The following is a 27,756-nucleotide window of genomic DNA, read 5'->3' as shown; positions in this document are numbered from 1 at the left end:
GGTGGGCAACATTATACGGGGAAGTAAACAGTATGGTGCTTGCAACAGTTTAATCCAGGAGCTCCGGTTGGATGATGCACCGTTTGCTGCATATTTTAGATTAGATAGAGTTTTGTGCTCATCACACAACTCCTTGTGCTCCGAAACTAGTACGATCTGTCTACCGGCTATCGTCTCCATTCTTCTTGTTGTTTTTGTTGTTATGGAAACAACTCGCCACTCGCTTGTCATTGGTCAGCTGACAAAAAGGCGCTTGACGTAGGGCGTCAGAGAAGTTGGAACTTTTTTCAACTTTAAAAGAGGCTCTGAGCTACAGAAAAAGACTCCGGCGGTGGTGTTTTAAAAAGCGCTCAGGACTTTTTTTGAAAACATGGTTTACTCCATAGGATTATAACGTAAAACAGACGTGTGAACATAGCCTAACTCTGTATGACAGTTGACCTTGAGGAGCAGGATTTATAGAACTCGGCCATATATCATTAATGGTAACTGAATTTATGTGGCATCAGTGCTCTGCTACATGTGTCTCTTCCCAACTCTGCTTTTACAACATCTTCTCGCTGAATCAGGCATGCCGGTCAGCGTCCACCCCACAGCTCCCCGAATCTGGCAGATCCAAAACAGCTCCAGTTTTCACGGCTGTATTCAGAACCTTTACATCAATAATGAGCTACAAGACTTTACCAAAACCCAGATGAAACCTGGTGTGGTGCCTGGATGTGAGCCCTGCCGAAAGATATACTGCCTCCATGGCATTTGCCAACCCAACACCGCTATAGGCCCCGTATGCCACTGCCAGCCCGGATGGAGTGGGCAACACTGCGACCAGCCTTCGGCGAACCCCTGTCTGGGCAGCAAGTCAGTAAAATTATAGAAGTGAAATATGTAGAGCGAACCGAGCCGCAACAAGTAATGCTCTAATTCCTTCATCCGTTTTACACAGGTGTGTCCATGGGAGATGTATTCCAATGGACATGCAGTCATACCGCTGTGAATGCCAGGAGGGTTTTCATGGTGCCCTGTGCAACCAGCAGGAAGAGCTCTTCAATCCATGCAGAAAGCTTCAATGCAAACATGGTCACTGTCAGATATCTGACACAGGAGATGCCTACTGTCATTGTGAGGTGGGCTACAGTGGAGAGTTATGTGACAAGGGTAAGAAAACATAAGCACAACCCTTCGGGCGTATGCTCATTGTCAAGCATTCTGTTTCTGATGAGATAAAGCATGGATAGCTGTGGTGTTGTGTGGTGATAACTCTGGTGTTGTTCCGTTATTTTAGACTGAAAAAAAGTTTGGAAATTTTAAAAATCACCCCTAAGATTTTGAAAAAGCTAAATGGTCGGGGAAAAAATAGTCACACTTGTGGAAATGAATGGGAAATAGGCAAAAATACAAAGATGTTTTTTGTGTATACAATCTACAAATCAGCCACAATGCGAGAAAAAGTGCACAGCAATGAAGCGGTGACAAAAGATTATGCCTGAAAAAACTGCTCAGTAACTAAGGAATACACAGCACTGAATATATATATATATATATATATATATATATATATATATATATATATGGCTACACCGCCATCTAATGGCTAATCCACGTTATTACAGGTGATTTTCATGATTTTTCTCCACAAGGTGGAACAAATCTGCCTCAGTTCAATGAATTTTAAATACTTTTGCTCAATTTTTATATGTAAAATAAATTGGTTTCACTTCATTTTGATGGTCCCTTTAACACATTCTGTTGACTATAAGTAATGTTGCACCTACATTTCTCCTGACTCTCATTAGTGTTAGTAGTGTATTAGTTGACTGGTAGGGTTAGGGTTAGATTAAGTTGACATACTCTTGCAAAGTTACTTATAGTCAGTAGAATATCTGTTGGGAGAGCAACACAATAAGGAGTTAGTAGATATGAAGCAGACAGTCTACTAATACTCTTATGAGAGTTTGTTGACATGTAGTTGCAACATTTAGTGTTAACAGAATGTTCAAAAGGGACCATCAAAATAAAGTGTTACCAATAAATTACATTAATATAAATATATGCATGTAATCGCGATTAATCGTTTGACCGCACTAATATATATATATATATTACATTTTATACAGAAAATAGCCCATGATTTAGATATGAATATTAATTAGTAACATTAAATACACTCAAAATGCTAAATATTAAAGAAAAAAATATGATCAGTTTTGACTGCAAACACCACAAGTGTGACTCCCAAATGAACAATACCAGAGGGTTAAATTAGTCTTTTCTATGCTATTTGGTTAGTAATTGTCCAGTGTCAATTTGACTTTCATGCCATTTCTTCTGTTTTAGAGTCCGAGTGCCACGGGGAGCCGGTGCGGGACTTCTACCAGGTCCAGCGCGGTTACACCATCTGTCAGACCACACGCATGGTGTCGTGGGTGGAGTGCAGCGGTACCTGCGACACCGGCTCCTGCTGCGCCAGTCAAAGGATGAAGCGCAGGAAATACACTTTCGAGTGCAGCGATGGCACATCCTTCAGCGAGGAGGTTGAAAAGACCATCAAGTGTGGCTGTGTGGGGTGCATGTAGAACACAACCACTAGCATCACCACCTCATCACAGTCTGACAGAACCGCAGAAAGAGCCATCACAAAAAGTCAACAGAAATAGATATCATCTTTCATTGGGTATACAGAGACATCCCCCCCCCCACCACCACCACCCCAACCCTTTATATTTCCACCACAGCCTGAAATTTCAAACCCTTTTTGTCTCAGAAAGGTAAAATAACACCAACTCTGCTGAGAGGAAGGCGAGCGAGGTGGCCCCTGGCTTGTTTCAGCCCAAAAGCAGGACAGTAGTCACGTATTAGAAGAAAATGATGGTCTTTTTGACTCTCTCTGCAGTGCAGGACGTGTATTTGAGCACATAAGGCTCCAAAATGGTGACGAAAGGAACATCCACATTTCCACCATGCCTGAATAAAACTATATGTATGATATATCTGTGTGGAAGAATACATCCTCGGAGACGTGCTGGTAAAATAAAATGCGTGAAAAACAAGATGTGCATGGAACGACATGCTGTCTTACCAGATATTTCCAGTCATTTTGTGTTGTGGGTGGCACACGGGACTCTTCCATGTGTCCCTGACCCAATTCCACTGCAAATATGACATCCTTAATAAACGACATGGGGGCCAAAAATACCCAGCAGCCTTCCATGTGAACGTGTGAAGAGCTCTGCGACGCTCCTGGTGCCATGACATAGAGTTACGTTGTTGGAGGGGAGCTTCTTTACGATATCTTGACTTTCGATAGATCGAGATAGCTGACGAAAATGAAAGTCCAATAAAAGGATCCATTCGATCTATTCCATATAGTGTTTGTCATTCCATTACCTCAAACAGAGAACTCTACAGAATGTAAGGGAGAGCTGAAATCAAGCGCTAGATAGATCTCATCGCACCGTTTTCTAAGATGCATGCTCATTGTCATGTGATGTCTGGATTGTGGTTAATATTAGTACTGCTGAGCAGAATATAGAACATCGCTTATCGAAACACTGCTAAATATGCAACGCCACTGCAGTTTTTATATTGGTCAGTGTTGAAACTGTTTGAGGGGTACAATATGACTATGGGTTATGACCACAACACTGTACACACCTCTTCGAAGCGACAATTCTCCCATCTCCCGCGGACGTAACAGTAACGATTTCCCAGATTCCACCATGTTCTCTTTTTGATTCCTACAGTATTACCTCTGCAAGCTGCTGCGTTCATGAAGGTTTGCAAATTGCCGTGAACGTCGTCCTAGGATTAAAACATAAATAAGTGCAGTTTGGCTTATTTCGTTTCATTTCGGTGGGTGTTTGTTTTTTTGTTTTTTTCTCGAGTTGATTTCCTTTTCCTAACTCCCTAGACCTTCACTTTATACAGAAATGCTTAACAGATTCTAATATATATTTGTATTTCATTTTGGTATAGTATTTTTATATGTTAAAGAATAAATTTGTGTTTTCAGGATTTTACTATCAAGCAGCAGTGTGAAATTCGGTGACTTTTGGCGTTTTATTCGGTCATTGCTTATGCAGGCTACAGTGGTTTGAAACTGGCCAAAAGCATAGATAATTATTAGCCTTATTGTAATAGGAGCCAGCGTCAATTGTTTTGGAAGGTTTTTTGTTTTGTTTTGCTTTTTAATTGTAAATGTCGTCTTCCATGTGAATACCACATTTAATTCATTTAAAATATCTTTGTGGTTGATTTTGTAATTATTTATTTTAAGACCTTTCCAGATAGAAAGCAGAAATTTCATTTACGAGTATGCAGATTTTGAGTTGTGAATAAAGCCAAGAGGAAAAAGAGGTCAAGACAAGGCATTTAATAAGGGTAGCTACCATCCAGTCCTCATAGCAAGTCGATATCCCCGACCGCTACGAACAGTTTCTGTGATCAAGCGCAGACCAAAAGAAACTACTTGCTTCTGATGAGAACTAGCAGTAATTTAATCCTCCATACATTCATCGTACCACATGGTTGGTTTCTCCAGAATATTTTGTTTCACTTTTGTGGATACTTATTGCTCTTATTGTACATTGAGGTACTGGGAATGAAAGTTAATGTCAATGTCATCGCTTCAGTGCAGACAAATCATTGGAAAGGGTTACAGACTTCTCATGTAGATTGCATGGGTCTGCGCTAACCTTGTGCCAGTCGCAACCATCGCGTCATGAACTCAAGAACCTTTATTGTGAAAGATACTGTCGCTGTTGCATATAGAACATTTAAGAGCTCTTGCTGTTTATTCTTCTGATGTTACGTTGATAGTTACACTGACTAACTGCAGTTACTCCGAATGTAAGTAGCGCCACCAAAATGTTTACTGAACTTCCTCCTTTTTCATTCATTAAAATGTGTGATTATATGAGTGTCTATGTCTGCTTTATCAAAACCATAAAAATGTTTAAGCCGCAAAATATTTGGTTTTTGGCACATTTGATCCAGCCAGACATATCTGGTCGTCACTGGAGGAAAAACAAAAAAACCAACACCACTTAAACTATGAATTATTAATGATTCACTCTCACGGTTGAGGCACGGCTCTTCTTTGCCTTACTCACACAGGTCAAATCATTGCACTGATTCTCGTCCAGACCACCGCTGCTCTCATCCCTCATTTACTGAAGTAGTGCAGCTCCAAAAATACCCTAACATTTGAAAATGCATCAACAACTGACAAAAGACAAAATGCATAAAACTCAAACCAAGTTAATTCACTTTTCTTTTTTTTTTTATATATATATATATAATATTTCCTACTTGCACAACTCATAAACCATATAAATGGGGTATGGTCTTCAGTCTTGGTGATGGTTTATGTAAACTACATTTCAGAAGGCTTTAAATTCAAAAAAGTAAAAACAACAACATTAAAACATATAATTTTATATATATTACAAAAATGCAATTATGAAACGGAGTAAGCTGAAGAAAAAACAACAACAAATTTAAACTCTTATGGTTCTCCAACTAACCAACGAACAAACATTTTCCAGCCAATTAATCCAGGTTTAGAAAACCTGTAATCTTGCATACTTTTCTTTGTAAAACTGCATCATAAATATAGCCGTTTTTTTGAATATTGGAGACCATAAAATCAATCTAAACAAAAGTCACAGAAACTTGTGCATACAGTATGTTCCTATGTACATCATCCTCTAAAAGGAGGAACAAAACTATAATGGTAGACTGAAAATATTAACTACTACATATTTAAACTCCAGTGCTGTAAAAGACCAAATGGAATTTAATAATTAAGAACAAAAGGGAAATAAGCTGTGATCTTATGAAGAAGTTTGGGACAAATTTCTCATCTATGTGCAAAAAGAATGAGGCTTTAATGAGGCAACCTCAATCACTTATAAATACAGATAAGAAAAAGGCACATTATTCAGGTTACAAAGACACTTTAATTAACTAAAATTAATTGTTTTAGAATTGTGGATCATTCCTTAAATAATATCTGGCTCAATAGTCCAAGCTGTTGTAATAAGCTATACAATGTAACAGTCAGACAAACAAACAAACAAGTTATTGGGTTATTTATAACCCATATTTAAAACGCCCCATTAAAGGGAATCAGAACCTTTATTTCTTGACTTCTTTTTACATTAATGGCTCCATCAAGAAAAAAAGTTTAGATCTATTTCTTTAAGCATAATTGGAAAACGTTTGACACTTAAAAAGAACAAACTCTGGAAATGGTCTTTGCCCACTAACAAAGACAAATCTCTCTCAGATGACAATAAATTCAAAGCTCTGAAAATGTACTGCCAAGCTTAAAAAAAAATAGCTTCAAAAATAATTTTCTGAAAAGCATCAGCACCCCTTGTTCTTATGAAACATTTCTACATGAGTTTCTAGTACACCTGTACACCTGTTTTCATGGTTTTGAGGTCCTAGTACGTTTTGTGGGAGTGACCAGTGGTTCCAAGCCTCGCTTTGTGGAGGATTTGGGAGAGACAGTCTGTGAAGGGGTGCCTTCCATCTTTCTTTGTGACCTAGTTAACACTTGGTCTTCCAACGTCAGAGGTTTAACGTCCATATCTAAAGATTGTGATTCTAAATTACCAGGGCCTTTTTGAGCCGGTTTCTTTGTGTCCGCTTTAGTCAGACTTGCTTTTATTTGCTGTGCCTTATCAGTTCCGCTTTTGATCAGTATCTGTTTTTTACTCGAGCTGTTTGTTGAGGCACTCTCACCGATGGCTTTCGCCGTTTTCCTGAGTGCCTGCAACCTCTTTGGAGAGGCACCGTCTTTGCAACACTGGTTCCTTTTTAAAGCCCGTTGTTTGAGGGCAGAGTTCGTTTTTGCAGTCTTGGTCAGAGATGAGATCCTTTGAACAACCACAGACTTTGACCCTTTGTGTGTCGGCAGTTTTTGTTTGTTGGCTTTCTTTGGAATTATTGCCGCCTTCAAACGAGCACCTTTGAAAGTTTTCTCTTTGCATTTCTTGTTTTGCTGAACCTGAAGCTTCTCACGCATGTTGGAATATTTCCGAAGAATTCTAGCGCTCGCTGGATTTTTCGCACTGCCTGCGCTCGCAGCAAGGCTCTCGGGAGCCTGTGCCGGCGTCACCCCAGCAAGACTCTGTGCCTTCGTACAGATACGTGTGGCAGTCGTCGGTTCGTGCTTTTCTTTACTCCTCATCGCAGAAATACCCTGACCCAAAGCTTTGGAGAGCAGCCTTTGGTTCTTGGGGTTGTTCTTCACCGGTGATGCAATAGCAAACTTTTTCAGGTGCTTCTTCAACCGCTCGGCCTGGAGGCTCGGAAATATCCCGTGAGAGGACCCTGCTCCTGCTGCCGAAGTGTGAAAGCACAACTGTGTTTCAGAAGGAAGTCTGGTGTTCACCTTCTTAACAATTACAAGCGATTTTGTTTCAGTTGACTGCAGGAACCACCTGCAGATACTGGACAAGTCAAAGGGCTTCATGAATAGCATTTGCACAGGGGATAACTTTTGTTGTTCCAATGACCTTGACTTTCGTACTCTGCGTTTGCTTTTCCAGATTTCTTTAAGCCTATCTGCCTTGTTTTTGGGTTTTGGTGCAGGCTGACCCTCCTTGTCCATTGGAACCCAACTTTTGTGCATTTTGTCAAATTTTGAATTTAAATTTGAAATCAACTGCTGGTGTTCTTCCCCCCTTAGCGCCTCCAAAAATTTGGGGGGACTGCAAACAACAGGTCCGGTCGCCTGAAGACTAGCTATGCGGAAGGATTCATCTGGCAATTTCAGTGAGCCTCTTATTTGGGCCTCCACATGCTTCTGATTTTGGATTTTGAGTTTTGAACTCAAGGGGCTTTCTTCAGCTTCCCCACTTGATGCTGAAACCCTTTGTTGTTTCAGAGGACGTTTATTTCTACTAGGGGTTGTTGTTGAGCCACAGGAATTTTCAGTATTAGCTACATTCCCTCTTCTCAACGACATGCGTCCAGGGCTTTCCGATGCATCTACGATAGCAGATTTGTTGCTACGGGGCTGTTCTGTAATTAAACTGGCACTGCTTCTTAAGGGCATGTGCCCATTGGCCTCGGTTTTTCTACAGGTAGTACTGGAGTGCGAACTGACAGGTTGTTCACTGATGAAACGTTTACTGGAACTTTTAACAGGAGAATCTTTAGTAACAGTCGGTTTAATTGAGCCAACAGTTCCGCTTCGTAGAGGCATATATGTTACTGCCTCAGATGTACACATATCTCTGTTAGTTGTCTGCTCACTAATAGAGCTGCTACTTCTTAAAGGCATCTGCCCTTGCTTCTCTGAATGGCCTTCTGTCGGACGGACCGACTTGCTACTTAAAGGCTCTTCAGTGTTACTTCTGCTTCTCAAATGCATATTTTCAGAGCTTGGTGGGGACTTTTTGATGGGTGAACAGGGTCTGCTATCAGACAGCTTGACGGGACTACTTTTGTTTCTAAGTGGCATTTTTTCAGTGCTTTCAGAGGCTTGATTGTTCAGTTTGTGGTGCTTTCCACTCTCTAGGGTGGAAGTGGTGCTTGCAGTCTCTGGAAGAACCTCAGGTGACAAAACACTTGGCAAGTCATTATTCACTTTGTCGCCTGGACTTGGATGCTCATCTCTCCCAACAGCGGTTGCGGATTTTGATTTTGGTCTTGATTTGACTGCATGATCCACAACCAGACCGTTACAAGGTTTGGCAGTCGGGAGCTCCGGTGCCGTTTCAAGAACGCTTTCTACAGCTTTCAAATCAGGCTCCTGCTCAGTATGCACATTTGTTTCAGTAGAATGAGCCTTTGAGCTTTTATCATTGGCATGATCAACAAGTTCAGAAGCACCACACTTCGTAGAGTCTTTCGTTACGTCAACGCTGCCTTTACTTCTACTACGCAAGCATCTGCCTGAGGGCACGGCCTGTTTTGCATTCAAAACTTTTGAAGTATGCAGATCCACATCCTTCTCTTTACATTTTACAAGTGGTTGTACAGTAGAGACTTCAGTCAGGCTGGACACCGCTGAATCCTCTTGATTCTTCACTGGTAGATCGGAAGAGTTTGCGGTTTGGAGATTACTTTCAGTGCCATGCACAACTTGTTCCTGAGCACCTCTATCCTCCTCAGTGCTTGCCTTTATTTCTGATGCCTCGGATTGTTCCTGGACATCTGCTGCAGTCTCGACTTCTGTGGGGGTTGTTATTTCCCTTTCATTTCTCGGTTCTATGTCGACTTCATCAGTACAGCACTCATTGGCCATGTTAGGGGACACATGGATCAGTGATGGCTCCAATGATTTATCCTCACACTCAGCCTTTCTTTCTGTACCACATACCACCTCTTCTGGCATGGGCCCAATTTGGGAGTCACATCTGTCTTTCTGTACAGCGAGTTCTGTTGTTTCGGTGCTTTCTTCTACCGTGTCCATGTGTTTCTCGGAGATCAAATCTGGTTGCATGGTTAATTCAGTCTGATTATCTGACAGTTCATTGAATATTTGGCCATTACTTTCAATGTTACCCGTCTGACTGGTTTCAACCATCAGACCCAGACTTGTTACTTTTACGACATCTCCTGGCATTTCATTCTCCGCTATCTGCTCCGATGGTAATTTTGGAATGACATTTTTCATGCAGTCCCCTGCAAAAGGTGTGTTTACTAGAGGTACACTGCCAGACTTAGAAAGAACCTGCTTCGGAGTCACTGAGGTGTGCATGTCTAGCATATGAGCTGGACAATTCCCACTGGAATTGCCTATCGATTGAGGAGCTAACGTACGGACGGTTTTTAGTTCCAAGTACTCCTCCACATATTTGTGCCCCCTTGTGCTCTTTCGGGCATTTTGGCGTGGATGCAGTCGATTACGAGATTGAGGCTGACATTCTGTAATTGATTTTCTAATATAAACTAGGTCACAATGGCTATCAGGATCATTTATGAGACAACTTAAAGAGCCATTCGTTTGTATAAGGCAAGAACCTTTTCTGCTTTTCCTGGCTGTTCTTGGAGATATTGGTACAACAACACTTGATGTATTTTGAATTGTGGACGGTTTTACAACAGCATCTTCATTTTGTGCAAAGCACTTTTGTGTGCATTTAGACAAATCTGCATGATCAGCCTCCGCAGTACAAGTTGGCAAGCATCGCTCCGCACTGCATAGACACGTCTTTACAGACTTGCTACTTGGAATTTGCTGAATGCTTGAACCGAACACTTTTTTTGCTCCCAGATTATCAGTAGTTGTCTTTGTCATGACAAACAATCTTGTTGCAGAACTTGCATTTCCACACTCAACACCTGTTCCACAAGATGACGACAAAACTTCCATCTTGCCAACTTGATTTTCAGTCATTACCCGTGCAATACTGGAAACATCAGCCTTTAACACCTCTGCAGTAGGCTTTTGACTGGTCCTGACAACAGATGACTCTTGAGTCTTACTAATGCTCACAGCAGCATCCACGGAGCATGTTCTCTCAGACTGCTGAATCTCAGAGCTGGTTTCAAATGATGCATAACTGCAGCTGGTTGTCGCCTGCTTCTCAGACAAATCTGGAGTGGGTGCTTGGAAAGGGTTGGAAGCAGCCACAGTCTTGACTTCGCTTTGTAAGAGGCCTAATGCATCTACTATTTGGTGCTGGTGGTGCAAACACAGCTTTGACATGAACTGTTCCAAAGTGTTCACAGACTGTAGATCTTTTACTTGAGCAAGATTCGAGTCGATGGAGTCCCTGAAAGACCAGGCAAAAATATTAGAAATATAAAAGATTCTCAACTGCATAATACTGAAACGTATGTTAAATGTGGTAAAGTATGGTAAAAAGAGACTGTATATATCCTGATCTACCTTTTGACCAAATGTGTAGCTGGGCCGACATGAGAATTCCTTAAAGATGTATGACCTTTGTTCAAATTCTTAGTCGAAAGATCAAGAACTCCATCTGAAGAGACAAATCATTCAAAACTAAGATAAACCAATTTCTTTTTAACTAGTAGCTCTTTATATATTTATAATTCTATACTGCACCTTGCTCAAAGTCCTCCACTTTGATCTTTCTCAGAGAGAGGTCCAGCGGGGCATCTTGGTCCACCATGATTAACTTTTTCTGAGCAGAAGCAACGGAGTCTATTTTGACAGCAGTGGATGAAGTGATACAGCTAGCTTTCAGAAGGCTTTGGTCCTTTTTTCCATTGCTCTGAAGGGAGTCCTGAGAGCAGTTGTTTCTTGAGGTATAATGTGATGCTAACTCATTAATCATCTGCTGCAAGATACCACAAGCCACCACAGGGATGTGTGGATCTGGAATTCTTGGCGTATATTCTGTTGACAGATGAAAAAACATCAAAGTCTGAAAATAAACCTCACAGTTGACAAGGACTTCATTTGAATGTCCAGGAAATAGACACTTCGAAAAGAACAGTAGAAAGGAAAACTCAGGCTTGGGGTAAATAAAACTTTGTTATAGCTCTGCTAAATGCACATTAAAACTTGTGAGATTAATCGATTACTTAATCTGGACAGTACCAGTAACTCTTACTACAGCAAAAGTTGCAGTCATTTCCATCACTTTTATGCACCATGTCTGACCATTCATTTTCACACAATGACTGACTATGTGCTGGTATACTTACCTTTGCTGTGTAACACTGCATTCAGGAATTCCTCTGATTGCCACTCAAGTCTGGTGATATTAGAAGGATCTTTACCTAGTAAAGGTTTTCCTCCACTGTCCACAATTTGTTTGTTGAGTGCAACTACATGTTCCTGTTCATGGGGGAAAATACAAAGAGAATAAAGGTTTGAGGTGCGTGTTTTCACATTTTCAGGAGAGACACATGCAGCTTAATTTATTCCAAAACCATGGAAAATGAAATTAACACTGAAAATGCACTGTATCCACATGACTTAAATCAATAGCATAGCTAGTACAGGAAAAACAGATAGCCTAAGGTAAAAAAGAAAAAAATATCAAAATGGTTCTTCCAAGGTGTCTTGACATATCAGGAAAAGGGGGGAAAGTGTAAATGAACAAAAAAAAGCTACCTTCACTTTTTCTCGTCTTAAGCAGCAGAAAAGACAATTTTCATCAAATGACCAATTTGACACACTTGCAGGCTTACAATCTGTGGATCCAAAAGAAGAGGCAAAATTCAACTGTGTGTGCAAGAAAGGGAACTTGGAAAAAATAAATAACTACCAGTTTTACAGCCCAACTAGCAGTCCATTTTGGATAGTGTGACTGTCAAAATAAGATGGAAACAGTCAATCAAAAGCATCCTTAGACCAGTGTAATCGATCTCTAGTGCCACCATCAGCTCAAAGAGGATATTGTTTTTGTTGAATCTTTGAACCCTTTTGGTCTAGTGACATTGGCTGGACCAGATGTTTTGAATTTGTCATGTTGAGCATCCAACTAGAGTAGAGCATACTCAACAGATCTTCACCAAATTGACCTTTTTCAAATTTCTGGGGTTTTCAGACGTGGAGGGCTGATGATACACCGGGCAAGTTTTTGGAGCAATGTTGCCGGGCAACTTTGGGTAATGTTGCCGTCAACGGGCAACAAGGTGAGACACAGGGCCCACGAGTCGACCAATCTAAAGTATCCATATAGAAATTTGTTACCCATTCTCAGTGAGAAAGTGCCCATGCAACGCTGCTCAAAAAAAGTTGACCAGCAAATTGCTCAAAAACTTGCCCCGTGTATCATCATAGTTAACTTTTATAGTGCTGAACGGAAAACTAGAAGGCTTATGCATACACTTGAGTGCTTATTAGGCCATGTAGGCAATTAAAGGCTCATTATTATGATTTACATGGTTTATTAATAAATGCGCGATTAGTCGACTAATGCTTCAAATGAACGACTACAAGTTGACCAGAAAAATCCTTAGTCGAGGGCAGGCCTAGAGGATTATAAACGAGTACTCACGATGATAATACAACTATACAAAAGTTTGGCCATTCTGCTTCCACATTTGTGATAAAATATGCACGAGATGCATTTTGTTATAGAAATTAGAAAAGTTCACCTTGCAAAAAAAAAAAACTGAAGATTAAACTTAAGATCGGAGTTAAAATTAAAATAAACATTGTTATACTTCAATGCTTCAAAATTATTATATTATATAATATTATATTAATATTATATTATTATATTATACTATATTACATACAGCGCAACTAGGGCTGGGCGATAAATCGATAATTTTCACAATATAATTTTAAAACGATAAAGAGTTTGATAAATGTTCGATGTGTATGTGCCAAAAGCGGAACGAAACTGCGCCACACGGACCATTTATCCGCTCAGATCAAAGTTTAAACGGCAGCGGCGGCGAGCTCACTAGAGCAGGTCACGCGAGCACTAAACAGCCCTGTGAGATCGCGGGGAGTGATTCTAAAGCCAGATGAAAGCGCTGACAAACAGGAGACACTGTGCGCAACGATACAGTCAGAAGGTTTTTCAATCGCCATCATTTACCATGGATTTACTGTAGTAAACGCTAACTGCACCGTGATATTGTGGCAGAAATATGGGTATTTGCATCGACTTATATTATTAATGTAGACAATTTAAATGCATTAAAGGAGTAATGGAATATAATTATGACTATAAATTATTTATATAATTATAATTAATAAATGGAAAACAGTATTTTTGTGATTAATTATAGCATTTGTGCATTTATATGAAATGTCTTTAGACTACTTTTCATACAGATACCTAAAAAGCACAGTTATATTTTTACCATGGTATTGAGGTGCTATGTGTGGTTTTAACTGTGATTATCATGATTTAAATGTATGCTACTATGGAGATTTATCAAGATAATTATCGGTATGGACTGATATGAAAAAAAATTATCGTGATCATTTTTTGGCCATATCGCCCAGCCATAAGTGCAACGTGTCATTTATTCTAACAGCACTGAAAAAGCACCCACACCTCTCCCATTTCATGACTGAATAACTTCTGAGGTCATAATGAAACCCTTTTTGGTGACAATATAGCTCATTATATAAATGCATGGACGGTCCATGATTTCCTCGGTGTGATCATTGACTGCAGCAGCACAGGCAAAACCTGACAGCAGGGTTCAGCGGAGGGTCACAACACAATCAGACTGTAATTACACTACTGTTAGACCACAGAAGTATTCTTTAAAAGAATTGGGTTCAAATCTGTCATTTGTTGTGAATCAGACTACACGACTCCCACTGCGTGTTTGTTTCTCACGAGGACAGGATTCATAGGAGGACAAGCATGCCTATATCAATTCCATTCTTATGATCCTAATGATTTCTTATGCTGTTGCTCTCGAGACTCAACACTGAGATTAAACCTGACCACAGAAGAAATGACCAGAACAACCTACCAATCTATCATTCATAACACAGAAAAAAATGATGATCAGAACACACACAACTCTTTTGTACTTAGTATTTGAACCATGCAAATAAAAGACAGATTTGCAGCCAATGATTGTGAATGGAGGTAGACTCCAGATGCTGAGGGAAAACTGTACATCTTTCGGACACATCCAGAGATCATCTTTAATTTAATTACAGTGAAAGTAACACATTGCTCTCTCCAGAAGCCTTTAAATTTGCTCTTGCTATATTGACAAATGGTTCTCTTTACCAATTTTAATACCATAGCAAATACTGGAACTACATGAAATAAATTAATTGTTATTGCTAATAATAATAATAGGGTAAGTAACACATTAAACATTATGAACTACCTTCAAATATCGGTCAGTTAAGTAAATATTCATTTAAATGGGTCAAGTGAAAAGAAACTTCATTACTCCAAGACTTAATGCACAGATCTATTTATTTTTTGTCCTCTCTGTTGCATCACTACGTCAATCATTGCCATTTCAGACTCAATCCCACATTTACATCTACGACTGAGATTTAGTCAGTTCTGCAGAAAGGCTGCAGGTTTCATCACACTTTTGGCCTCCTATAATCGCCCTTATCCAAATAAAACAGGCTGTGCGGCGGGTTACCGTCAGAGGCTTCAACATTTCTAAAACTAAAATAAAAACATTTAATATATTTCACATATTGTTGCAATGACATGAGGGCAAGTGGGAAGTGACAAGAGTTACGTGTATAAAATACAAAATATGGGTAATGGCATTCGATTAGAATTAAAATGGTTGGTAATCCGATTACAGTTACATTCAAAAAGTATTTTAATTTCTTTTTAAAAGTCTGGCACTGTAAATGATCTTTGAAGTTTGAAAAATTACAACGGAAAAATTGGGAATTTGGAAAAAATAAGACGGAAGAAATACGAATGGATTTCATAGGGCCCCATGAGGGAATGGATTGAAACTCGTCTGGCCACTGGACAACATTATTGCGCAGCCCTCATGCTGGTACATCAGCGAAAAGATGTTGTGCGGGAGGGGACATACACTATATGGACAGACGTATTGGGACGCCACCTTCTTTAGAACAGAAAAGGCACTTCCAAACCTGTGGTAACAAAGATGGAAACACAATTCATGCATTTAAAAACTGTATTTCCATCTCTGTTGCAACAGTTGTGGAAGTGTCTAAAATGACGATCACATATGTACAAGTCATTGGTGTTTGGTGAAGAGTTTCTGGCTCAAGATCTGCATTTAAAGTCACAGCAGAGGTGTTCAGCTCGGATCAGGACTTGGCTTTCTGCAGACCAGTCAAGTTCTTCCACACTGACTCAATCATTTCTTTCTGAACCTTGCCTTATACACAGAGACACTGTCATGTTAGAATAGAAAAGAGTCCTTTAAAATTAGAAGCACACAATTCCCCAGAATATCATTATATGCTTAAACATTAAGATTTGTACTCATGGAAATTACTAAAGTAGTCAAACTTGTTCATTAGAAGGGGGTGACCCAATACTTTTGGCAATATAGTGTATATAATGCTTTAAATGATAAATACTGCAACATAACAAAGATTAGGGATATGCCGGTATCAAATTTTCATGTTGCGATTAATCGCCACTGCTTTTATAACGGTAGACGGTCATACAGTTTAACAGGTTTAATAACTTTTTTCTTATAACAAAAATAACTGAACATTTAAATACAATAAAGCAATACACATTATAGTGCAAAAGAATTATAAAAGACCAACAAGTATTACTTTACAATAAGATCTCATTAGTTAACGAGCAATAGCTACATTTGCTACAAAAGTTATTAATTTGTTTAAAAAAAAAACTCTTATTTCATGTTAGCTCATTAAATTACATCGTTGCAACTTTTGATTTTAACAGCATGTTATTAAATATTGGAATTGTCTAAGATTAATGAATGTTTAGAAGAATTTTTCATTGGCAGTTTGTGTTAACTAATGTAAAGTGTGACCAAGCAATAAAGACGGCCATCAGGAGAAGGCCACAGGAACCAGATGAGTCCTCTGCACAAACTGCTGGTTCGTCTGGTCAGAGGAGAACTGACCCCCGACTGAGCCTGGTTTCTCCATTCTGTCACAGAGGGAGTTTTGGTTCCTCTGGCTTGCTTAGTTGAGGACACTTAATTTCCAGCGATATCGTCGACTTGATTGCACAGACACCATTTAAACTGAACTGAGCTGGACGATGACGTCACTGAATTCAATGATGAACTGCCTTTAACTGAAAACTGAGTGTTTACTGCTGTCCTTTTGCATTACTGACACACTATTTTCCTATTTAACACTGTAAAGCTGCTTTGACACAATCTGTATTGTTAAAAGCGCTGTATAAATGAATGTGACTTGACTTCTGGTGTGTTCACACCCAAACGCGAATGTAATTATTCTCGCGAGTAGATTACATACAAAGTCAATGCAAAGACGCGAATAGAGGCAAATTCGCGCTGGGCGACGTGAAATGAGCGATGCGTTTGCCACGAACGCGTGATAGTCGCCTCAATCGCGTCTTCCGCACAAGTTCAAATATTTCAACTCGAGCGGAAAATTTGCATGACTCGTTCTCAAGCAAGCCAATCAACGAAGAGCTTATTGACACGTCCGGTTGAATCAGAACATGGAAGAGAGCATTATTGTAGCCTGTTATGATAGCAGAGAAAACAATTAAAATCAGTTGTAGTGGTAGTTGTATTTTATTATGGCTACAGAGGTGCCGCTATCAATAAAAAATAATTATATCAGTGCATATACAGTAGGGATGTAACGATTCACTCAACTCACGATTCATGATTTTTTTTAAGAAAACGAGATTTAAGACAAATTATAAATTAAATGTTTTTATTATTGCAATGGACAAAATGCTGCACGTTTCTTTGTGAAATTGAAATAACACTATAATAATATACTAATATAGCACTTGCATATCATTGCTCTTTTGTTGGTTTTGATTGCTTCTATTGTCCTCATTTGTAAGTCACTTTGGATAAAAGCGTCTGCTAAATAACAAAATGTAAATATAATGTAAATGTAAAGAACTAAACTGAAATGTTAAAACAAGCCCCAAATAAAATAAAAGTAACATAAATAAAAGAAATCTCTTCATAAAAACTAAACAAGGCTTTGTCTGTGCTCTTTCCATTTAAAATGAGAGGCAACCACTGCATTTTAATCATGATCCAAACAAAGATGCTGCATACATGCAGCAGGAGCAGTTTTTAACCTAAATTAGACTGTATAATTTCGAAATTTGAAGCAAAAACAGAATGGTATGACTTCAGTTTTGTGAAATTATACATAGAAACAGCAGACGAGCTGAATGAGACGCAGATTCACTCTCTGCCAGCAGGTGGCGCTTTAAGCGTTTCCTTGGTTTCCGCTGTAAACAAAGCAGCGCTGCACTTATGAACTTTAATATGCATTATACAGAGGCAAGATGAGAAGAAAAATACCATCTGAACTTTTCTAAAGACAGTAAGTTCCCCTCAGACATGCATTCATATAAACTACCCTAATTGAATCGCGATTTGTTTCGCATCTCAACCGATTTTAATCGTCACATATTTGAATCGATTTTCAACCGGCTCGCGGTTAATCGTTACATCCCTAATATACAGTAGTAAAATGTAACATTAATGCAGGATCCTAACGTTACTCATCCTCCTCTGGATGGTGCTGTGAACCCAGACACGTCGGCGTTTGGCTTTCCATCATATTTGGGACTTTCACAACAGGTACAAAACAGTGATTGTAGTTATCTCCACCATGGCTGATCGTGCTATGTTTTTATTCGCGCGAGTGACACGAAAAACATCCCACGAGTAATCTAGAGCGAGTGACGCGATGCGCATATTTGCTTCGCGTCTGGTGTGAACACACCATTAAAGAATCAAAAGACTTTCAAAACAATATCAATGGCATGTTGTAGTCCAGATTAAAAAATGTAAAAAAGTTTGAAAATAAATAGCCTATTAAAAGGAGTAGTTCACTTCCAAAACAAAAATGTACAGATAATGTACTCACCCCCTTGTCATCCAAGATGTTCATGTCTGTCTTTCTTCAGTCGTAAAGAAATTGGGTCCCACTTTATATTAGGTGGCCTTAACTACTATGTACTTACATTTGAATTAATCATTTGGTACAGTGCACTTACTGTGTACATGCATATTTTTACATTGTACTTATATTTAAAATACCCATGTTATTACATCTGTAATTAATTTCTGTAATTACATTTATAATTACACTGTTGACCCATCCCTTACACCTTAACCCACCCTTACCACCAAACCTGTCCCTAACCTTACCCGTATCACACCTCAATAGCAGCAAAAGTGTTTTGCAATACATCTCATTTTCTCCCTCAACTTCAAAACCATCCTACATCGCTGCAGAAGTACTGACCCAGTGTTTACAAAGTGAACATGCAAAGAAGGTCAAACACCATTTCCAAAAAAAACGGTAAAACAGCAATATAGGACGATTTTGAAGTTGAGGTAGAAAATGAGATGGGAGTTTTTTTGACTTACCCCAACTGTCATGAACCAGAATACACAGAGTTCACGCAGAGCTAGACAAGACGAGCGTTTGAGGTCAAGTATATAAATTGTAATTATTTTTTTTTTTAAATAACCGATCACGTCGCTAGATAAGACCCTTCTGCCTCAGCTGGGATCGTTTAGAGCCCTTTGAAGCTACATTTAAACAGCATTTTGGAAGTTCAAACTCGCGGGCACCATAGAAGTCCATTATATGGAGAGAAATCCTGAAATGTTTTGCTCAAAAAAAAAAGACAGACATGAACATCTTGAATGACAAGGGGGCGAGTACATTATCTGTAAATTTTTGTTCTGAAAATGAACTACTCCTTTAAGTCTAAATATTTGAGTATTTGGTGCTGTGAAGAACACTATCGAATACAAAAATCAGAAACAGAAGGCTGCATTTCTGCTGTTCCGCCATGCGCTTCTCATACAGCTAGTTTACATCAGAGCGCATACGCATCTTTGACAGAATACAGCATTGTGACCAGCTGATGGGAAAGTATTCTTAAAATGCATTCAAAATTCTGAATAATTTGTAATAATTATTCTCTGTATTTTGAAGTGCCCACGACAACAATATCGTGCATTTTTATTATCGTGATATAAACCGCATTACCAAATACCGGCACACGTCTAATAAAGATATAAGAACTGTCCATTTCCACTGGCAGGAAAATGTGGATAGCTGACAGAATTCTTAAACATTTCCAGGTGAGATTACTTTTTAAAACTCTCTGGATAAAACCTTTGTCTAGTGACAGAAAATCATACAGCGCAGTCCTGTAAAATATGTTTAATAATGGAAGCATGCAGAAACTACATGAATGTGGTTCACAACTTAATATTAAAGCATAAAACATGTTTACTTTTCTACTGTGTTTTAGAGGCACTTTGTTTTCTAATGAGCTTCCTCACACACATTTCCATTTACTGCCTTCAGTTACAGTAAACAATGCCTTTGTGTTCATTTATGAACTACTGGAATATCATCTCAGAGAAACATACCTTTTAAAAGCCTGATATCCTCCAGAACTTGTGTTTCAAGAAACACTTCCAAGATATTGTCAAGACCTATTAAGAGAAGAAAAGATGCGTTCAAGTACAGTTTCTTATAGTCTGACAGACTGAAACATGAAATAAAAAATTTAATAATGATCAAGAATAAAAACAGACCAATAAGAACAGATGCACAAGAATAAATGATTGCAATTATTTGAAGTGAGAGAAAAGGGGAGTGTAAACTTCAGAGCTCTTTTGAAGGCAAAGCATCAAAAATTAAATGCCATTAAATGTTGATAATGCATAATTAGTCCATAAGAACAGACAGATAGAGAATAATGAATGCAATTCCTTGGAACAAGTGGAAAGTGCAAAATTCAGATTTCTTTAAAGCATGAAATTAAATTCATGCTATTTTCTAAATGCATGTTACTGATCTTATGCAGTGTGTACAGAACTGAACAACTAGTTAATGACGTATTTGAACGTGCATCAGAAATGTGTCTTCATCTGTATGTGAGATGCAAGGAAATAACAGTGAAAAGTCTTAACCTTAGCACAATAGGGCCTTTCGCACCGCGGGAAGCTTTTCATAGCACCCAAACTAATTGTGGAACTACACATTTTTTGGCGTGTTCGCACCGCAGGAACTAGGAACGGTTTTAGTTCCAGGAACTACATTAGTTCCTACTTCAGAGCAGGGTCTAAAACAGTTCTATAGGAACTATCAGTGATGTAAGAGTACGCTGATTGGCCAAACGCACACGAAACACCGGCTACCCGGCATTTTTAAAAAGCTATGTAAACATATTTAGAAGGGGTGTAACGATAAATCGATTAATGGATCGGTTCTGTGATTTTCCTAATGCATCACGATTCTCTCTTGAATCGATTCTGAACTCTGTTCTTAACAGCACATGGCGCTCTAGGCTAGTTTTTAAACTGCACACTCGTGCTCACGAAGACGACTGCTTGTGTTTAACTGAGTGGTTAAATCAGAGTTCCTGCTGCCGGTGCAAACGCAACCAGCCCGAGGGAGAAATTGGTTCTCCAGGAACTACCCTGCTGGCTAGTTCCTATAACTACGTGGTGTGAAAGCCCTATTTTGACACTGGGCTAGCTGCGCTCATGAGCCCTGTGGTAAAGCGTCAGTGTTGCCAGATCTTTAAAGAGAAAAAGAAAACAACAAACAAGCACCAAAAAAAAAAAACGCTAAAACACCCAAATGCTTTGTTTATTGCACCAAATCTCATCCACAACAGACCACTTTATTAACTACATAAAGAGCCTATCTTTATGAGCTAAAACAAACATGCCTAAAAGCGCTTGTAAACATGAGGACATGGCAACACTGCAAGACCGTACACACACAGAACTATAACTCACGGGACTCACTCCCGCATTTAAATGCAGTTATCACTCCTGAAACTTGCAGTGTGTACGTGGCCATACGGAGTTTCTCCAATAACGTAATTCATAACAGTAGTAATAATTATAGTAGTTTTGCATACATTGAGTACAATTGTCCAAATCAACAACCGATGCACAGACTGCAACTAAACAAAACAAATCTAATCCTAACTATTAAGAGCATGTTATCAATTTATATTACTGATATTTACATGTACAATTACACTGTAACAAAGACACTGACAAATGAAGCATAACTTTTTTTATGATAATCTAATACACTTGGATGTGTGTCACAACAACACTTAAGAAAATATCGGTCACTACTTCCATTCAATAATGGCTTCAATAGCGGCTGGCATTTGTTTGCCCACTACAAGCAACAGTTGGCAATAAATCTTAGGAGAAACGAACGAGGAACACGGTGAGGAACTCCACATAATCACTAGTGATTTGATCCCGTGTAAGATGGCTCCTGACATTTGTGGGGATGGCGCCAGGTCATGTGGCCCGTCAGCAGCAGTTTGTGGTTTACCATGATCTACAAACAGCACATTTTAAAATGAGTCCTAACTCTGTGGATCAGGCAGCAAGTTTAATTTTTCTACACCATAAAAACAACACTTTTTATATATTACTGTTGCTATTGAAGGTAAACTGAATTACATCCCAACTAGGGATGTCAATTTGCAATCATTCCCATAATCGATAGATGTTTATATGAACAATTAATCTTTAACCTTAACACTGCAAAACAGGGCTGTGCAATTAATCGTATTCGATTATCAGTAAAGCTGATTTCGCGATTAGCAGTAAAATCGCCATGACCTGCTTTCAGACGGGGCGGTGGTTAATACACAGAGCCATAGTTCACTGACAAGCTACGCTAAACCATGTTCATCTTCGATTATGAACGCGATGCCTAGCTCGTCAGTGAACTACGGCAAAATACCAACATGTTAATCTTCTCGTTTAAGAAGCGGTCTTTTACTTTAGCTTGAACACCAAATCTTCCATCTGCCATCCTTTCCTCATATTCGCATCATTTTTGCCGTGCACCTTCGCGCTCGTGCGAGTATAAACCAGGCTCTACACCTGAAGCGCTCGCGACAGCGCCTCTCTTCACGTGATCGTGAAATCTGACTCCTGCTACGATGAGCCGCGGCTCTGCAGCGCACGCTGTATGGAGCAGAACATGCACTCGCACAAATGTGACCACATCAAAATATAACTCGCACATTCTCAAAAACTTGCAGTCTAGATCCCTAGAGTTGAACTTCTTTTAACTTGAACCTTCCCTACATAGAAAAAAACAATGGGAAAGCTGTGCAATCGATAAAAACACCTGTGAAGAACTACTACTGTATGTCTGATATTTCATGTTTGCATCACGGTGACAGACTGAAAGCTGCTGTATTTACAGAACATTTATAGTTAATAGTCTACTGGTGTTATAGCTTCAGTCATTCTGACTTTGAATTACCTTGACTTGAGAATTTTTAAAGCATTTTCCTAATATTATTTCTGAACATATATGTAGCATAAAAGACAAGCTTGTACAAGATGTAGTTCATGCATCTTTTCTGCAAAAATATTAAACAAGTGATTTGTTTAACATTTACATCATGTTGACAACTTCATGCGATGCACTTGGGATAGAATTTTCTTTAACTAGAGGATTAATAGAGAAGAAGTTACTTGAATCATGTTGTAGTTACATTTTCACGTTGACCAGATAAAAATCGAGAATCGGTCAAACTTTGCAAAAAAAATAAAAAAAAAAAGGGGTTTTATTTTTTTGCCATATTGCCCAGCCCTAATGTGATTATGATTATGAGAGCACATGGATCATTTTACTTTGCTGGCTGTTTCATATCCCGTCACAGAGACCGCTGAATGCAGCTTTTAAATGGTTTCATGGCGCAACATTGTGTTTTAAAACAATTGCAATGTTTGCAATTTACATTATTGGCATTAACAATGAAATGATCCCAAACGTAGCTGCTGTGTTTCTGTGCCGAGAACCGCCTCCACCAGCAGAGCTGCTCACACGAAACATTTGTTATGAGAGTATTATGACACAAGTGAGGTACAAATATTTTGTTTATAAGAGAAATAATGGGTTAGCAGGCAAACGTGAGCAAGCTTTCGGATTCATGCCGTTCGAGCTCATAAATTAAATTAAGCCATACTAATTTCGCAGGATTATTTTCTTGTCACTCACTTTTAATCCCCGTTTTCACATCTAAGATTTCGTGGCCATGAATTCAGAATTCGTTCCCTCATTTTAGTTAGATCATGGGTTATCTAGGGGGGAAAAAATGAATGAAACACGGACAGTGGCCACAGATTACACATTGTAGGAATTATCTCTAGGCTGTCTCCCTGTCAAAGCAGAGCAAGACATATGAAACAATTATCTGGGGAAATTATAATTAAACAGGACTTAAATTACTAAATTTCTATTGCTTTCCATGTCGAAGGACTTCGTGTCTTTTTCAATGTACTTTAAAGTTTGGATCACATTAAAAGCATAGTGAATTATTTCCTCAAAAGATCCAGCCCTGTCACAATCACAGCCGCTACGCACACTAAGATTAAATTGATTAATCGACCATCGATAGCTTTAATCAATTACATCTCTTATCGACAATTAATCAATTGCTGGTTAATCGTTATCATCTCTAATCCCAACTGTAGTTTAGTGCTTTGCTGTCAAACGCTGCACTTATAAAATGCAAAAGCAATTTAGGATTATTACTTACGTTTTTTATGCCACTGCAAGCAACTCCAGTGGTCAAATGTTTTGGAACCCCCCAAAAGCGCAAAATCCGCAATGTTAGAACAAACAAACTCATTTATTGACTCACTCTCACAGTTCGTGAAAGAGGCCTAATCTGCATTAAAGGGATAGTTCACCCCAAAATTAATTACTCCCCCTCTGTGGTTCCACACCCACGAGACCTTTGTTCATCTTCAGAACTCAAATTAAGATATTTCTGATGAAATCCGAGAGCTCTCTGACCCTCGACAGACAGCACGGGTAATATCACGACCAAGGCTCAGAAACGTAGTAAGGACATTGTTAAATTTTACGAAGCTACGAAAATACATTTTGTGCCAAAGAAAACAAAAATAACTACTTTATTCAACAATTCATCTCCTTCGCGTCACCCTGGCGCCATTTTGTTGAGTATCATGATATATCTCTTTAATTCTTTGCACTTGCTTTGATCTGAACGTAAACAACGTGCGTCAGCGTACGTGCTGCTGATGACGGAACCGAATACGTGGTTTACGTATGTGATACTCTCCAAAACGGCAAGACACGGAGAAGATGAATTGTTGAATAAAATCGTTATTTTTGTTTTCTTTGCGCACAAAATTATTTTTTAAAGATTATTTTACTGATGTCATTACGAGGATTCTGGACCTTGATCATGGTAGCACCCTTCGATTTCATCGAAAACATCTTAATTTGTGTTCCGAAGATGAAGGAAGGTCTGGAACAACATGATGGTGAGTAATTAATGGCAGGGTTTTCATTTTTGGGTGAACAAACGCTTTAAAGCGTGATTGAGGCCTCAGATCACCCTCATTCACCCTAACCGAACGGTCCTGCTCCTTCTCCTGGAGCTATTTAGGACACAAATAGACGGCTGAAGTGCACACAGCAGTCCTGACATTGATCTGTCAATCACGCTCGTGCTGCACGTGAGCGCGCATTAAAAAACAACAACTTTCAAACGGACGCGAGCGCGCACAGACCCAACAGTACACAAAACACTAACGTTATATGAATCGCGATATCTTGACGAGAAACGGGCCGAGTGTCGCACAGGTAAGTGATGGATCACCGCGCGGATGATCTGCGAGGATTACTCGATGAACGAAAGGCAAAAATGAACGGGGTTTATCCGATCCTGACGGTTAGCGTTAGCATGCTAACAGCAGGAATTAGTGCTCGCCTTTCTATTAAACTACCGTGAACGAAGAAAGGAAACGGCCAACAGAGTTTTTTGCTCTTACCCACGCTGTGGATGAGTTCAGACCTCCATCTGTCCGCGTCGCGGCGAATAATAAACCTCTCGTTCGCGCAGAACCGCTTCGTGCACCAACTCGCCATTTTCTACCGTGAATCAACACGGGAGCGCGCACGTCCGCTCATAGCGCGAGCAACGCAGCGCTTCGGCGTGACGTCATGGGCGTGCGCGTTCTCTCTTTCAGCGGCGGTCGGACAGCGCCACCTGCTGTATGCGGTGAATAATGTGTAGAAGTGATTGTTCACTCATGCATTTATGAACTCAAGACTGTTGTAATGCACTGCTAGGTGTTTGTCCTGCATCTTCAATAAACAAGCTACAGATAGTTCAAAACTCAGCTGCTAGAGTCCTTACCAGCTCAAGAAAATATAATCATATTACCCCAATTTTACAGTCTCTGCACTGGCAGCCTATTAGGTTACACATCAGTTACAAAATATTACTACTTACCAATAAGGCCCTTAATGGTCTAGCTCCTGTGTACCTAACTAGTCGTCTTTCACGCTACAATCCATCACGCTGCCTAAGGTCACCAAACTCTGGACTCTTGGTAGTAGCGGAGAGCAAAGTCCACTAAAGGAGGTAGAGCTTTTTCACATCTGGCTCCCAAACTCTGGAACAGCCTTCCTGATAACGTTCGGGTTCAGACACACTCTCTCTGTTTAAATCTAGATTAAAGACATCTTTTTAGCCAAGCATTCACATAATGCATCTCATAACCTTATACTTGAGTTATATCTGATCAGATGCACATTATTATTGCTCGGTTGGAACAGCAGCTACACTAATTTCTCTCCATTACCTTTTCTGTTTCGGTCTCGGGATGGGCATCCCAAGGTGACTAGAATTACATAAGCTTCAGTCTGGATCCAACCCAATTCAATTATTATTTTTTTTTTTTTTAATTATGGAAAAATAAATAATTGTACATAAGACAGGGAACATCCAACAACATAAGGCACATCCACCATAAGTAATATGAATAAACAGTTACTCAAATAGCAATTGGTGGAGGGGGTCTACAACAAGCAAGAATCATTAGAAGTAAAATAATAATAATAATAATAATAATAATAATAATATCATATTGAAATACATTTGAGATGGAAACGCTTTGCCTCTTTTCACAAACTGGCATATTATATATATATATATATATATTTTAAAAGGAGGGCTGACATTTTTCCATTTGCATGTACGAATATGATTTACCCAATCCAAAATTGACGATATCCGAAAAAAAAAAAAAAAAGTGATGATCTCGCAAAACAAAATGGAGAAATTGTGTCTATTTTTAAATATTAATATTAAATACAAGTGTAACAGAACGACTCAGAAAGGTGATGGTAAGTTTAAACCGTTTATTTACAGCAGGGAGTGAACGAGCAAACAGGTAATGCAGCAATAGTAGAAACAGAAATATGGGTTATTGTAATAATACTGTCCTTTACTTTGCAGGTTGGGAGATCGCGGACGCTGCGCAGAACAGGAGATCCAGGAAGACCGGAGACGAATAATCCGGGGTCGAACAGATGAGTGGCAGTGAGGTGTGTTTATAGGGAGGTGATTAGTGATGAAGAGCAGGTGTGTCCAGTTAGTATTCCGAGGAAGGTGCACGTTGTAATTGGGAGGTGAGACAGACTTGGCTTGTTTGAGATGAGCAAAATCTGCGCAGGACCGATCATGCAGATGCATGCCGGTTAGAAAAGTGTCCAGTTACGTCCGCCTTGCTCTGATGTCATGCTGACGTGTGCCAAAAAACTCTCGCGACGGCTGTGTCGGATTGAGCAGTCGCGCGCAGTTGCTCTCCGCCGACTGCGCTGACCAAAAGCATGATGGGAAGCGACTGACTGACGACACAGCTTAATGCTCATTGGTTCAGACAACCGTGATGCTGGGTTCTCTTCTAAAATGTTTTATTTTTTTACCTGGTTTCATGTGATTATGTATTTAAATTATGCATGAATATTCCCAAACACTATAACAGTGCGATCTCTGTGTGAGATATGTGATTGTTGTCATATTTCTATAAAAATCTAAAATACATTTTTGTATTGCAAGTAAAACTGAATGATAAATGCACCTTTCGTATGGAATTAAATAGCAAGCACTTTGATAGTCTTGTTCATCATATTTATATCATATAAAAGCAACAGAACTGAAATTATATCACATTTATTAGCAGCACAGCACATGAGAGAGAATAACGCGATATCTGCCTTTGATCTCGTTGCTATCTGTTCTACTTCGAGAGGTCAGAACTGTCCTCTTGACTGTGCTTGTTTCACTCCTCCCTCACTGAGGCGAGGCGCATCTCAAACAAGGCTAATGGTTCCCT

General features: G+C 39.3%; 2 protein-coding genes across 4 annotated transcripts in view; one reads left to right on the top strand and one right to left on the bottom strand.

The window, feature by feature from the left end:
* The window catches only part of slit1a (slit homolog 1a (Drosophila)), a 70,800-nt gene extending 65,888 nt beyond the window's left edge, over positions 1–4,912 (top strand). Inside the window, 3 exon segments of the mRNA XM_058795179.1 lie at positions 570–858; positions 944–1,155; positions 2,335–4,912. Coding sequence (XP_058651162.1) covers positions 570–858; positions 944–1,155; positions 2,335–2,573 — 740 coding nt within the window. The 3' untranslated portion in view covers positions 2,574–4,912.
* A 950-nt stretch (positions 4,913–5,862) lies between these two features.
* wu:fc17b08 (uncharacterized) lies at positions 5,863–27,311 on the bottom strand. 3 transcript variants are annotated; one of them, XM_058795175.1, is made up of 7 exons: positions 26,870–27,311; positions 19,972–20,037; positions 12,047–12,126; positions 11,635–11,767; positions 11,030–11,323; positions 10,850–10,943; positions 5,863–10,733 (listed from the first exon to the last, which is right to left on the bottom strand). In XM_058795175.1, the coding sequence occupies exons 1-7, from the start codon at positions 27,111–27,113 to the stop codon at positions 6,431–6,433; spliced, it is 5,214 nt and encodes a 1,737-aa protein (XP_058651158.1). In that variant the 5' UTR covers positions 27,114–27,311; the 3' UTR covers positions 5,863–6,430. The 3 variants fall into 3 exon arrangements, with proteins under 3 accessions (XP_058651158.1, XP_058651159.1, XP_058651161.1); XM_058795176.1 differs by lacking the exon at positions 26,870–27,311 and adding an exon at positions 25,405–26,063; XM_058795178.1 differs by lacking the exons at positions 12,047–12,126; positions 26,870–27,311 and adding an exon at positions 25,405–25,475.
* Between the last annotated feature and the right edge of the window lie 445 nt (positions 27,312–27,756).

This window comes from Onychostoma macrolepis, chromosome 13, assembly GCF_012432095.1.
Source record: "Onychostoma macrolepis isolate SWU-2019 chromosome 13, ASM1243209v1, whole genome shotgun sequence".
NCBI classification, from domain to species: Eukaryota; Metazoa; Chordata; class Actinopteri; order Cypriniformes; family Cyprinidae; genus Onychostoma; species Onychostoma macrolepis.
Note: the sequence above shows the minus strand (reverse complement) of the source record. Positions and strands in the feature narration are given on the sequence as shown.

What these genes read in the sequence shown, in the direction of transcription:
- wu:fc17b08 (XM_058795175.1), bottom strand. Translation starts at nt 27,113, where the DNA reads ATGCATCTGCATGATCGGTCCTGCGCAGATTTTGCTCATCTCAAACAA. An exon ending in GCGATCTCCCAACCTGCAAA is followed by an intron (nt 20,038 to 26,869) that starts GTAAAGGACAGT and finishes TTCTCTTAATAG; the next exon opens with GTCTTGACAATATCTTGGAA. An exon ending in GGATATCAGGCTTTTAAAAG is followed by an intron (nt 12,127 to 19,971) that starts GTATGTTTCTCT and finishes TTGGATCCACAG; the next exon opens with ATTGTAAGCCTGCAAGTGTG.